A 14,101-nucleotide genomic window follows, 5' to 3' on the forward strand; every position below is an offset into this window, starting at 1 on the left:
TTTGTCCTCGGGTCTGATCTGTTATTAGTATCTAGTACAGGGGTCCTATCTATTATTAGGGTCTAGTACTGAGGTCTAATTTGTTATTAGATTCACATCCTTTGGTCTGATCTGTTATTAGGGTCTTGCCCTGGGGTCTGATCTGTTACTGAGGGTCTGGCATGGTGCACTTTGTGTGACTGGTGTCCTGTCATAGGATGCTGTCTGTCAGTGGGGTCTACCATTGGGGGGGGCCTTTCTGTTACTGGGGTCTGCCTTGGGGGGAAGCTTTCTGTTGGAGGTCCGTCATCAGGTTGCTGCCTTTTACTGGGGTCTGTCATTGGGGGGGAGGGGGGGGGTCTTACTGGGGGTCTGTCATTGGGTTGCTGTCGTCTGTTATTAGGGTCTGGCTTTTCTTAGGCACATGTTCCCTAATTATGCTATTTGAGAGAAGTAACAGACCAATTATGTCACTGTGTGATTGCTGCATCTCATTCTTACTGGTCATGCCTCACTTTTAATTTTGTTATGCCACCTCCTTTTAACTCTCTCTCTCTTCTCCCAATTAATGAATATTGTTCTCTGTATTGCAGGGGGCCTGTCGAGGGTGTCCAGTGCCAGCAGTCGCAGTGGCCGCACAAGCAGCAGTGCCGCCTCACTCAGGCCTACAAAATCGGGCAACGTGCGTTCAGCCTGGATGTGATGTCACTTATCGGCCAGTGTCCCCGCCTTTCTAATGAAGTTCTTTTTGTATATCCATGTGATTCCGCCATTCCTTGCTGCTACAGTGACATTCCCTGTCTTGAGAAGTGTGTGATGTGGTTTGAGGTTTATTTATTTCCTTTTTTAAATATATTCATATTTTTGATTAAGAAAAAGAAATTGGTTGTTCCAGAATGTGCTTATTTATTGGATAGATCTATATGCAGTGTGTGCATACACACAGCTGACTTTTTTTTGTAAAGTACCATTTGCCAAACTACTGTATTTGATTTTCCCTCAGGGCCGAGCTATAAGCTGCTGGTGGGAGAGTGTTGCATGCAGCGCTGCTCTGTGGTGCAGTTTTAGCCCCATTCAGTTTAACTGTAGAGGGGGCGCGGTGTTGTATCTCAAAAATGCTGCCAGTCATATATTTCTCCTCCCACAGCATTGTACCATTGTGATGTGACTGGTACCTTTTTTGGCAACCATCATTCTGTGCATGTTGTGGTATGCACTCATTATACACAAGTCTTTAACCCTTTAGCATGAGTTTATTTAGAGACTTGAAACCGCTCCAGGCCTTTTTATTTTAGAACATTTTTTAATTTCTTCTTTGTTAGATTTCCTAGCGTCTAATTTGTAATGCTGTAATATGTTTTTTTAGACACTTGTCACTAGGGGGCAGTGTGAGACAATAATAGAGGACTTCTGCTTTCAGTTTCTGTATTTTATGTTAGCAGAGAGAGATCAAAGCATTCCAAGATAATTACAGCACAACAAGTTCTACCAACTGAGGTCAAAAGCAGTGCACTTATCTCAAACGAGATAACTCTATCGAAGCTGCTAATGGGTTGAAGTGGCCCTGTCATATGACGTGAATCCAGATTGGTAAAATACTATTTTGGCTGTACGTCTCATGTCAAACCAATGTATTATGGTATAAGGACTGAAAATAGACAAGGCCCTTCACACTTAATGCAGATGATCAATGACCCATATAATTGCACTGAGTAGTTATCAATCCCTCTTTCATCAGATTCTAAAGATACAGGAAGGGATTGATCATTATGCCAATCTGAGTGTAAAGGTTCATTTTACACCTACCAACTATCTGCCAAACTTGTCTGTTAAGCCCCATTCACACGCTCAACAGCGGCCTTTTGTGCAGCACAATTGTAAAACAGCTTTTGTTGTGAAACAAGTTGGATTGACTTCTTATCAGTCTTATCAGCTGTTAGAACAATAGCAAAATACTTTTTGTTTTAGTTGTTTCAACTTGTTTCACAACAAAACTTGTATGGGGTTTAACAGACAAGTTTGGCAGATAGTTGGATAGATAGTTAGTAGGTGTGTATGAATCTCATGGCTAGCAGGATCGACTTTCTATTCTGCTGCAGATAAATGTCTTTCCAAATAAATGTAAAGAGTTTTTTTCTGTACAGCAGCAATGCTTATCTTCAAATCCCATTATCTGGACAGAGAACTATACTACAAGTAGTGTCTGTTTTCACAAATCTGACTTCACTTTCTTTTGTTTGAGAGGCTGAAAAAGTTGCTATAATACTGTAGAGAGTCTGAGATGGCTACAGCAGTTTGTAAACTTATTTATATTTATTCAAGTCCTTTGTTATTAAAGTAAATGTATTTATAAAGGTGTATGTTATGTTAATGCTAAGTTATATTTCTCTTGTCAGAGATATGATTAGGGCAGCATCACACACTAGTGCAGCATTCATAGGGACTGACTTTTGTATACAACAAGGACTAGACCATTTTGAGGGCTTGTATATGCTGGGCACACACGATGCAACATCTTGTGTGATCAACGGGATTGAAGCAGTTATATCAGACATGTCCAATCTGGTCCCAATCAATAACTGCATCTATTTTTTGAAGTATTGATCAGTACCTGTGGTGTATGCAATGCATAAGTCACATCGCATCCCACTGTTAGTGGAAAAGGGCCCTCAGGGTTCCAGATGTTCTCATCCATAGTAAATAATGCAGCCTCAAGAGGTCCTCTTCAGATCCGCTTATTATCTTTCTATTGTGACAGGGTCACTGGTTTTATAAAACGGTGCAGAATCTAGAAATTGTATATGATCATAACCAGCCTGTCAGATCTACAAAATGAAGCTCTGTCTGCTGATCTATATCTGTAAGAGCTAATAATACATTTTATCGCCAGGGATATTGGTCTAGTTTTCACAGGCTGCGGTGGAAAATTTGGCCACCACCTTTGTATGAAAACATTGATAGAAAACTCTTTCTTTTGGGTTAAGCCAGTAAAGCAGACACACTCCGACAGTGTGTCTGTTATCTCTCTCAGCAGGTCTAAGGCCTAGAGAGAGAACTGTTGTGACCGAACATCAGCAATCACAGGACATTGCATCAAACCAGAATTAGTTATAATTGGGCTTCTTGCACAAGTGGAAGTCCAACGTCAAAGAAAACCTGTTATAAAAGGAGCCTGCCATTCCTGACCTTCTAAGAATGCTCCTTGCCTAGCTGTAATACAGATCTTATAGCTACAATACTTGGAATGGCACACTGCTACCAAGTTCTTGTAGGTAAGTGATATAGAAAGTACTCTGAGGAGGATAATTTCCTTATGACGTTTTCTTTGACATTCCTTTTTTCTAATGCACTTTTGTCATTGCTTTAAAAAACCTTTTTGGTATCTATGATCAAGATAGTCTTCTGCTGCTTTTCTGCTTTATCTTGCACTAAAGGGGCCCATACGCTGGTTGATTTCAGCCATCAATCAAAATCGATGCAGCAGGAAGCATGAACGATCGGCCAATCGATTGATTTCTGGTTGGTTTCGATCAATTTGCTCGATTAGTCCTAGTGGAAAATCTAGGCCGATCGGCGTCCGGCCGCAGATCGATGGCCCATAGTTGCATTTCATCGAATGGTGCAATAATGCATTTCGATCGATTTTCAATTGATTTAATTCTGAAATCTATTGGAAATCTGTTCCTAGTGTGTGGCAAACATCGGATAGATTCCTGTCAGATTTGACTTGACAGGAATCTCATGGTCTGCTGCATATCTATAAGTGTTGGGCACCTTTACACTGATGGATGCATCACATGAATTTTATCAGGACGACGCACATGAAATCACAGTAGCATGTTTGCTGGCACATTGTTTAGGAGCCATCAGACAGTCACTTAAAGGGAACCTAAACTGAGAAGGATATGGATTGTTCCATTTAAAATAATACCAGTTACCTGACATTCCTGCTGATCCTGCGTCTCTAACACTTTTAGCCACAGCCCCTGAACAAGCATGCAGATCAGCTGCTCTGACTGAAGTCAGACTGGATTGCTGCATGCTTGTTTCAGGTGTGTGATGCAAACACTACTAAGGCCACATAGATCAGCAGGACTGCCAGGCAACTGGTATTGTTTAAAAGGAAACACCCATATCCCCCTCAGTTTAGGTTCCCTTTAAGGTGGCCACTAATGATCCAATTTCTAGCGAAAAAGCGTTTGAGCGATCAGATCATTCTGATTGGAAGTGAAATCGTTCACTACACCACCAACGAATCAATCTTTGCTTCCTATCTATCGCAATCGACAAGAAACTCCAAATTTTGGTTCAACAAAAATCCAATTGGGTGACTATTTTTATAATCGTTTGTAATTGATTGTGCCCATCAACAGAGATTAATTGCAACCAATCCGATCAGAATTTCCGATCAATCGAACGATTTTTCGCTGGAAATTAGACTGTTAGAGGCCACCTTTACAGGTAATTTGAGTTTGGAATAGTATTGTGCCGCATCTCTCCCATCATTTGCCTAATCTCTGACTGATTCACCGAACCCTAATTTCCTCCTTAGTACTTTTAGGCTACTTACACACCAGGACGTTGCGTTTAGGGGACGTTATAGGGCACATAACGTGCCCCTAATGCAACGCCTGGTCGTATTGGAGCAGGACGCTACCAAGAGCCGCGTTACAAGCAGAGCTCTCCGCATCACGTCCCGCCAGCCAATCAGCGGCCGCTCCAGGATGTAAACACTGCAAGTGCAGTGAATAATAAGTAGCCATGTGCCTGGCTACGTAGTGGCCTCTCCCCGCCTCCTCTCCGCCCATAAAATGAAAAAAAAAAACCCTACTGAGCATGTGCAAACAGTCTAACGCGGCTTAGCCGCGTGTAAAGTACTGCATGCAGTACGTTATGTAGACGCGCTGCGTTAACGCAACGTGGGCACTGTGAACAGCCCATTGATTTTTCATTGCTGTGCGTTACAGGCTGCTCTAACGTGCGCCTGTAACGTCCCACTGTGAAAGCAGCCTTAGATGTGCCTAGAAAGCCCAAGCGGGGGGGGGGGGGGTGTATATCTCCTCCCAGGCTCTGTTAGTGACAGCAATCTTGCAATCTACCCTTGCAAGTATAAAATAGAGCTCAAATAACTAGACATAGAGCTTCATTGGCTTCTGCTCTTCTTCTACTTTCCTTGTAAGTCCCAGATCCTTTGGAAACACAGGGAAAACCCGTTCCTCACAGTGTCCTCCCTAATACAGCCCTATTCCACATTAGGGCTATCTGTAATATCGCCTAAGCACCCCACCCGCAACACACACACTCCCCGACATACTTTTCCACTTTCTGACTCCTAACCCTAAACTCCGCCTTTGAACCTTTACTGACGTCCAGCCCTAGTATTCCAGCTTTAAAAGGTATTGTTGAGCTTCACCAACCTTATTCCTGAAACAGAAGCTAAATCTGTGTCTAAAGGCCCATACACACGTCGGATTTTTTTAAACGTCTGGTCATTTGGACGTCCCGTCGTCCGGACGTCAAATCATGCGTGTGTACAGTCCGTCAGGCGGATCGCTCAAGACCATTCTTATCAGCTGAACGACGGACTGTACACACGCCCGATTTGACGTCTGAACGACGGGACGTCCAAACGACCCGTTTAAAAACATCCAACGTGTGTATGGGCCTTAACCCTAACTGATACCTTTTCTTGTCCTCTGAGACTTCATCATCCCATGTGCCTTGTCTACCTGACACACAAAGCACTGTATACTGATAGGTATTGGCTTACTGCACATAACCTGGCCAGGAAGATGAGGTCATTCCACCTGCTGCAAAGCTTATTGGTGTCACCAGGAAGCATATTTTCCTGCATCCTTTCTGCTTCATCTAATAAGGCATTCATCAGTGTTTCCATGGCATTGGCAGGACAAAGGTGACCATGCTTGACTTCAGCCAACGCCTCATTTGTGAATGTAACCTAAATCCTCAATAAATGTCACATTTAGCTCTAAAACCGCTACAGATGCCTATAGGGATTTCTGTGTTTCTGCATCTATATGCCACGTACGTCCAAAGGTGGTTTAGTACCATTTCCACTTGCCGTGGACATAGGCGTTTTTGTGTCCTCATATTTCTTTGCCACGGGCGTCTAAAGGCATTTAGTACAAAGTTTTGGAACGTTCTACCTAACTTGAAATATGTAAATGTTACTGCACATCTATGCAGCTTGAAGATAGACCAATCAGATTCTTTCACTGCACAATTTGATTATCCTATTTTACATTTTAGATTTTCATAATTTGCATAATTCTGTATCATAATTAGTACAATTATAAACCATCTCAAATGTATTTGCAACTCACTGACATCCCTACTGACTAATGTGGACTTTGATACATGTTGATTTTGGCAAGGCATTTAACTCTTTGCTGACTTTTTTTTTTTTTTTTATATATGCGGCCATTCAGTGATCACTGTGATTGGCTTACAGTGATCACCTGGTAAGGAGCCAATGAAACTGGTTCCCTACTGATGGAAGGACGCAGTCACAGCGATCAGCGATCAACTCAGCACTGCGCAAAGCCACAATGTAGAATTTACATCACATCAGAATTAGAGAGCCGCAGATGCAGAATAGATTCTCCCTTCCATGGTCCAGAGCCGGTTAATGAATACAATTCAAACACTGCTGCCACTGGCTTGTAGCTTTTTAAAGAAAAATTGGTGGCAATCTAAGGGTTAATGATCTTGGATGGATTGTTATTATTATTATTACTACTACTTCCTATTTATTGTACAGTGCTGCGTAATATGTTGGCGCTATATAAATCTAATTAATAATAATAATACTGTATTGTGTTTATAAAGCACCAACATATTATGAAGCGCTGTTAGAGAGTCACTCAGGGAATGAGCTGTGTACACACACACTGTTCAGCTATAGATGAGTGGGATATATTGTTCAGTGGAGGGGGAAGAGGGATGACCACCTGCGGACCTTTGTTGCACTGGAACAATGGGGGCTAATTTGCTCATTTGTCGTCCGTCAATTTACGATATTTTGTAAGGCAGCTGGACACATGCTAAATTCTAGGCAAACATTCTATTGAATTTATTCTACACAGAAGAAAGATTATGTACTGTGCCTTTACCAAACACACAGTGTGGTATGGGAGACTGTACATAGCAGCCTGCATGTATGTCAAGCTGTGTCTTTATAGTTTTTCTATTAAGATACCTTTTATCAGTCAGCACGCGTAATTGTATATTGTATACCTTGTGTGAGACCAACACAAAGGGCTTTATTTACTACTGTTAAATAACTGAGTAACATTTCTATACTGCTTTTCTCCCACTTGAGAAGTTGAAGTGAGCAGCAGCCAACTGAATTTGCACCCAGTGAACTGGCACAGTTGAAGTCTTATGGTGTCTATTGATCAATCCCATCAATCTGATTGAATTGGTTAGCAGTTTTTCGTCCATTAATGGGCACGGCCGTTTCCAATAGATCATCTGCAGGATTGTATATTTAATGGGCACCTTAATATCCATATCCTAGTCAACTACCAGTTATTAGATGAAACCTAAACAAGCTACCTCAGGCAGCTATGGGTGGGGGGTGGCAGTCAGCCTACCAGTATAGCCGTATGTTTTCCAGATGTGGGAGGAAACTGGTGTACCTGAGGAAACTCATGCACACGCATTCATGCTGGGGAGTTTCGCGCTGTACAGTGAGATTGCCATGTACTGATTGTGGTGGCTAGAGAACAATGGGGAGGCATCATTTTTAGAATTGTCTTCTAGAGGGAAAGCTTGTCACCCTTGCCTGGGCTACAGCAGATCCCATCTAGAGTTCTTAGGTTAGTGTAACAGTGGTTGTGCTGATTAATTGCATAATATTGTCATCTAAACCACGTGCAGAGGACTACAGTCATTTGCAATCCATAGGTTATTGTAGCTGTTTGTTACCTCCAGGCAGAAATCTGTCTGCCTGAGTAATAGGCTAGGTCCACACTATGAGAGATTCATGCCATGCATGGTGGCGGTGGATGCTGTTTCGCTGTCCATGGTACCAATCCCATGTTCAGTGTCTCTGTGTCCGTTGCATTGGACATGTCATACATAGCATTGCTATTATGACATGTCCCTGAGCTTGCGTGTGCCTATGTGCCTACGTCAGACACACGGATACAAGAGGATGCAGTGACTGGTTTGATTGATTATATAGGATGATCTGAGGGCCAGTGTTAAAACAAGATACAATTTGAAATTATGACAACATATACTTTTCATATTCTGAACACTTACCTTGATTGTGCTGTACAGAGCAGTAGATGCCTCCAGCATGTCAAGATAGGAAAGGTAGGTAAATGATACCCAACTTCTCACCTCCAACTAAAGGAGTCACCTGAAGTATTTTGCGTAAGATACTGTATATTGGCTTTAAGGATGCTATGTGATGTAATATTTTGACAGTCCTGTCATTTGATTTTGTGTATTTACAGAAAGCAAGGAATGGAGGAGGTTCTCCATGGCTGGAGGTTATTGAAGAGCAAACCTGATCTTGCAAACCCGGCCTTTTATTAGTTGGCAAAAGTTTTCAGCCTTTGCCTGGGTGATGTTAGACCAGCTAACCAATAGCAGGGCAGAGAGGCCAGATTTATTGGATCACTTATGTTCTCCAGCCATTGAGAACCTTAGTATATTAAGCTCACTTTGTTTTCCAAACCTATATTACCTATAGGAATTTACTTATTATCTGCAAAGCACTCAGTGTTGGTGGGCTGTGAGGACATGTTTGGGAATCGCTGTGATGAACCATTAAGGGGTGGTTCACACAGGAGTCTGGAGCAGCAGTGGCGGCAGCTCTGTCTTAATACTCACGGGCAACATTTCTGGCCTGTCGCTAGCACACGGGAGCGTGTGCGCGACAGCTTGTCGCCAGGTCCCTCCGCATACACACGGCGGAGGGACTTGGCAACTGATGCGGCGGAAGCTGTCGCTGTTGTTCCTCCCCCCGCCGGGAAGTGCAAGGTATTCCCTGCTTGTTGCTGTCGCTAGTCCGCATTCTCGCGCGGACTAGCGACAGTTGCGGCGGCAACTGTCGCCAGGCGATTGACCGCGCCAATCGCCTGGCGACATGAGCGACGGTTCGGGGTGCGCGCCTGTGCAACGCCTTATACTCACGGGCGACCTGTCGCCGCAACACGCGCGCCGCATGTTGCGGCGACAATTGTAGCCTGTGAGTATGGGCCATTATACTTTTTGGCTACAGAAAAGCATTAGGAAACCTTCGGTGTTGTTTCATCATCTCTTTGCGTTTTGACCTCGTAGGGGACACGGAAACACCAAACGTAACCGATTCTGACCACTTCACGTGAAGACGAGACGACAGGATGTACCACAGCATTTACGCAAATGATGGGAAAGGCTGTTAACCTAGTTAAAGCAAACACCTCCATTAACATGTATGGAAGTGAGGTTGATCCCTTTAAAGGGAATCTTAACTGAGGGGGATATGGATGTTTCCTTTTAAACTATACCAGTTCCCTGGCTGTCCTGCTGATATCTTTGGCTGTAGTAGTGGCAGATTCCCACACCTAAAACAAGCATGCAGCTAATCCAGTCTGACTGGAGCAGTTGATCTGCATGCTTGTTGAGGGGCTGTGGCTAAAAGTATTAGAGACACAGGATCAGCAGGAGAGTCAGGCAACTGGTATTATTTTTAAAAGGACAAATCCATATTCTTCTCAGTTTAGGTTCCCTTTAAATGTCACTTTCATCTCCCACCGGAAATGACGCGATAAACACTGTGCAAAAGCCTGTGTGAACAGCTTTTAAAGCTGAACTGGAAGGTAAAAAAAAAAAAAAAAAAAAGTTTCACTTACCCGGGGCTTCTGCCAGCCCCCTGCAGCCGACCTGTGTCCGTGACGTGACATACCGATCTTTTGTCCCCACGATGCGGCTCACTTCCACTTTGGCCCTGGCTACGCGCATCCTTGTTCACGCTCCTGTCACCAGGAGTGTACTTGCACAGGCGCAGTAGAATTTTCTTGTACTGCACAGGACGCTCCTGGCCATAGGAACGCGAACGTGTACACGTGGCTAGGGTGCAGTGGAGGTTGACTTAGAAGTTGGCTTCCACTGCGGGAATAAAAGTGAGCCGCGGCGGGGGGAACAAAGGATCGGTATGTCATGGCAAGCGCACAGGTCGGCTGCAGCGTGCTGGCAGAAGCCCCGGGCAAGTGAAATTCCTAATTCTTATTTTTTTTTTAGACCTTTCATTTAATTGCTTTGTATGAAAAAATAGGTATTTGACCTCAAACAGGCAGCTATGTTATTGCACCCTAAGAAACATTTTAATTGGACTATAACTTTTATGGTGCATCTTTTATTGCTATTGTGCCTATTTTGTTAGCCTAGTAACCATTCTCTATTCTAAGAACTGTTGATTTTTGTTCCTTGCTTACAGCGGATGAAGTCGATTTGTGCATTGTACATGGCATTACTATGTAAACGAGGATAAGAATGTTTTTTAATGTATTATAACAATCTTTTATGTATTCAAAGTAAGATACCTTGTACAAATATAATTTTATTTGTAAAGTAACTTTTTGTTGTCTTGTATTATTATAATCTCCTTTTCACAGAACTGCATGGCAGATCATGACATTCACTCCTGAACCATCACACGTCTCTCAACCTCCACTACCTGATGACTGAACTAAAAATGTAGTCTGTGGAGACTAGAGCATGTTAACTATGAACACTGTATTATTTAAGGACACTATGCAGTTTATGTCTAACTTCCAGCAGGCTGATGAATACACATGTGAAATGCCCTAGCTGCTTAAAGGGGAACTGAAGAGAGAGGTATATGGAGGCTGTCCTGTTTATTTCCTTTTAATCAATACCAGTTGCCTAGGAACCCTGCTGGTCTATTTCTCTGCAGTAGTATCTGATTAAAACCAGAAACAAGCATGCAGCTAGTCTTGTCAGATCAGACTTATAAGTCTGAACCACTGAAACACCTGATCTGCTGCATGCTTGCTCAGGGGCTATGGCTAATAGTATTAGAGGCAGAGGATCAGCAGGGCTGCCAGGCAACTGGTATTGTCTAAAAGGAAATAAACATGACAGCCTCCATGTACCTCTCTTCAGTTCCCCTTTAAAGATTCCTAAGCCCTCTTTTCCACGGACAGTTGATAGGCAGTGAAATGCCTCTCAAACTCTCACAACTGATTAATGCTGCCTGGCAACTGCTTGCTGCTGCCTAATAACTGCTCACTGCTGCCTGGTAACTGCTTGCTGAGCACACAGTTCAACTGTCCGTGGAAAAGAGGCCTAATTCTGTTCAGCCAGTCCTGCGATTCTGATACTCCCAACTAGTCATCATCATCTGCGAAAGCAGGATGTGATCACAGCAAATCAGAGCTTTGCAAATCTATCAGCTGATCAAACAAATCCCATGCTTCTCCAAGAGTTCTAGACATGACCATCACTAGCCAGCAAGCCTTGCCTGCTGGGGGGGCGAAAATGTGTAGCCCTCTCCTTGGTCATATCAAGAAGTGCTGAAATAGGCACCCTAGATGTATTAAAGTTTTCGCTTTGCACGTGACTGGAATTGCATCGCTACTAATTTTAATTTTAATCTTTCAGCAAACACCACTATATTCTCATGCAACCCAGGCAGGTCTGTAATCCTTTGTTGCCTAATACAATAAAGAAAAACTCAGTCCAGGTTTGCTAGATGATTTGTGTTCTCCAGCTTTTCACCCTTTCTGATTAGCCCCTGATATAGACTCCATCTTCTCTTACCTCTTTAAATGCAGCTGCATAAAGATTACACAAGGCTGATGTCAACACGACCAGATGCTAAAATGTCTGTATTTTGAAGTCCCTCCGTATGCATACTGGTGTTTTGGGTTCAGTAGTGTATGAGTCAAACTTGGAACAAGCATACAGGCAGTGCAGCCAGTATATGGTGATACGTGCTCACCTACAGAGTACTGATGTAAAATTGGAATCTGTTTTGTTTTCTCTATGCAGCACTGTGACAAGTTAAAGCCTCTGCCAGGTCTTTAATGCCATTTTATTCAGTTGTTGTCCTAATTGGTGAGGTTTCCTGTCCCAGTGAGTTATTGCTACAGAAAGTGAATGGGAATCTTCCCAGCTGAGATATAAATGGCAGCACTGCGATTTCAGCAGAATCATAAAGGGTTTGAACATCTGCTGAGGTGCTATTCTCATTCTCTTTCCCTGCTGGAGGTTTTTCTCAATTCCTGTCAGGGTGTCTGTTTGTTACTCATGTATCTGACAGTAGAATCAAAAGATAGGAGATTGTATCAGGCAAGTTGGATTTGTTGTACAACCACTGTAGTCTCCTTTCATCAAGCTTCCAGTACAGTCAAAAAGTTAACTTTAGTTTTGGATAAAGTAGGGTAATTACCATTTGCATGGTTTCTGCTGCTACATGTCTTTTATGAGAACTCCCCCCACTTCCTGTTCTGATGGCACCATGAGCTCCTGAATTAAAGGACAATTGTAGTGAGAGTTATATGGAGGCTGGCATATTTATTTCCTTTTAAACAATACCAGTTGCCTGGCAGTCCTGCTGATCTATTTGACTGCAGTATTGTCTGAATAATACCAGAAACAAGCATCTTGTCAGATCTGACCATAATGTCAGGAACACCTGAGCCGCTGCATGCTTGTTTAGGCTCTATGGCTAAAAAGTATTAGAGGCAGAGGATCAGCAAGATAGCCAGTTAACTGATATTGTTTAAGAGGAAATACAGTGTACATATGGCAGCCTCCATATCCCTCTTGTTACAGTTGTCCTTTAAATACATGGTGTCGTTAGGAAAGGTAGATAGTGGTGGACAGCAATGAAATTAGATGGTTGTTCTACCTCTTTAAGAAGTTTATTTCTTGGGCTATTTACACTCATCCAAGTCTGATTGGCCAAAGATTGACCAATTATACCACATCCATGTGGTCTGAGGGCCAACAGATTTTAAATACTATAGTGTAGGTAAACTCTCATACTACACAGGAGTGGTAAAATTGCCCAGCCATTGGCTTTCACCTGACCACCCGTGCATTTCCCATTCTCATGCACGATGGCAGGACTTCTCTAGAGCTACCTCTACTGTCTGGAAATCCCACTTCCTATCAGGCTCACCCCATTCTTCAACGCCTTTAAATAAACCCTCAAACCGCACCTCTTCAAGATGACATACCGATTCCTGATAGGGTTAGAAACTCTTCCAGGTTTTAACTAACGTTATGCAATTTGTCATGGCTGTGCAATTATATTGTGTCTTGCAAAGCAACGTCAGTAAAAATGTAGCCTAACACCGCAAAAGCAATGGTCGATGAGATGAAAATAAATCTGAGTTGATGCAGATTTTATGCAAATGTTTTCTTAACACTGGCATAAATATTTGCATCAACTCCTAATTATTTGCATCTCGTTGTTACGTTAAAAATCGCAGTTATTGCGTATGCGTAAAACATACACGGTCTCAGCAATTTTTTCCTGCGATTTTAATGTAAGTCAATGGGAGCGTTTTTCAAAAAGCACTTAGAAAGCTATAATCAAGCGCTCAGAAAAGCGTTTATAGTCTCTCTGAACCCTTAGAGAGTGTGTTGTCAAGCCAAGTGCTTGTCCCATGGAAGCTGCCATTGACTGCCCCTGTCTGAGGCTAGAAGCACACTCGACAGTGCAGAAAACCATGCATTGTCTGCATTTTGTGTCTCTATATTTTGGTGGCATTTTTGTCTGTGTTCGCTTTTTCAATGAAGTAAAATGCGGTATAATTTTTATTAACAAACGCAGTCCTCTGCTTCTCCATTGAAATACATTACGTGTGTTTTACATTCGTTTTTGAGAAATATTCAGCAAGTTGTGTGTTTTGAAAAACGCACATTGTGAAACACACACATGCGTTTTCTCATGTGGTCCATAGACTTTCAAACCGCATGCGATTCTGCCTAGTGTGCTCCTAGCATGACTCAAGCTGTCTGCTGGTTCCACAGTCCTTGCTCACACACAGTATTCCTGGCCAGGTGTGTCACTGCTCTGTAACCAGCATGCAGCTTGTCAGTCTAATAATGACATATTGCAGTACAGAGGGGA

General features: G+C 42.8%; 1 protein-coding gene across 5 annotated transcripts in view; it reads left to right on the forward strand.

The window, feature by feature from the left end:
• CFAP97 (cilia and flagella associated protein 97) overlaps positions 1–10,570 on the forward strand; it is a 76,487-nt gene extending 65,917 nt beyond the window's left edge. For all 5 annotated transcript variants that reach the window (XM_068278708.1, XM_068278712.1, XM_068278710.1 and 2 more), the window contains one exon: positions 573–10,570. In XM_068278708.1, the coding sequence (XP_068134809.1) occupies positions 573–682 (110 nt within the window). In that variant the 3' untranslated portion in view covers positions 683–10,570. The remainder of the gene's footprint in view (positions 1–572) is intronic.
• Positions 10,571–14,101: the final 3,531 nt, after the last annotated feature.

This window comes from Hyperolius riggenbachi, chromosome 1, assembly GCF_040937935.1.
Source record: "Hyperolius riggenbachi isolate aHypRig1 chromosome 1, aHypRig1.pri, whole genome shotgun sequence".
Lineage (NCBI taxonomy): Eukaryota > Metazoa > Chordata > Amphibia > Anura > Hyperoliidae > Hyperolius > Hyperolius riggenbachi.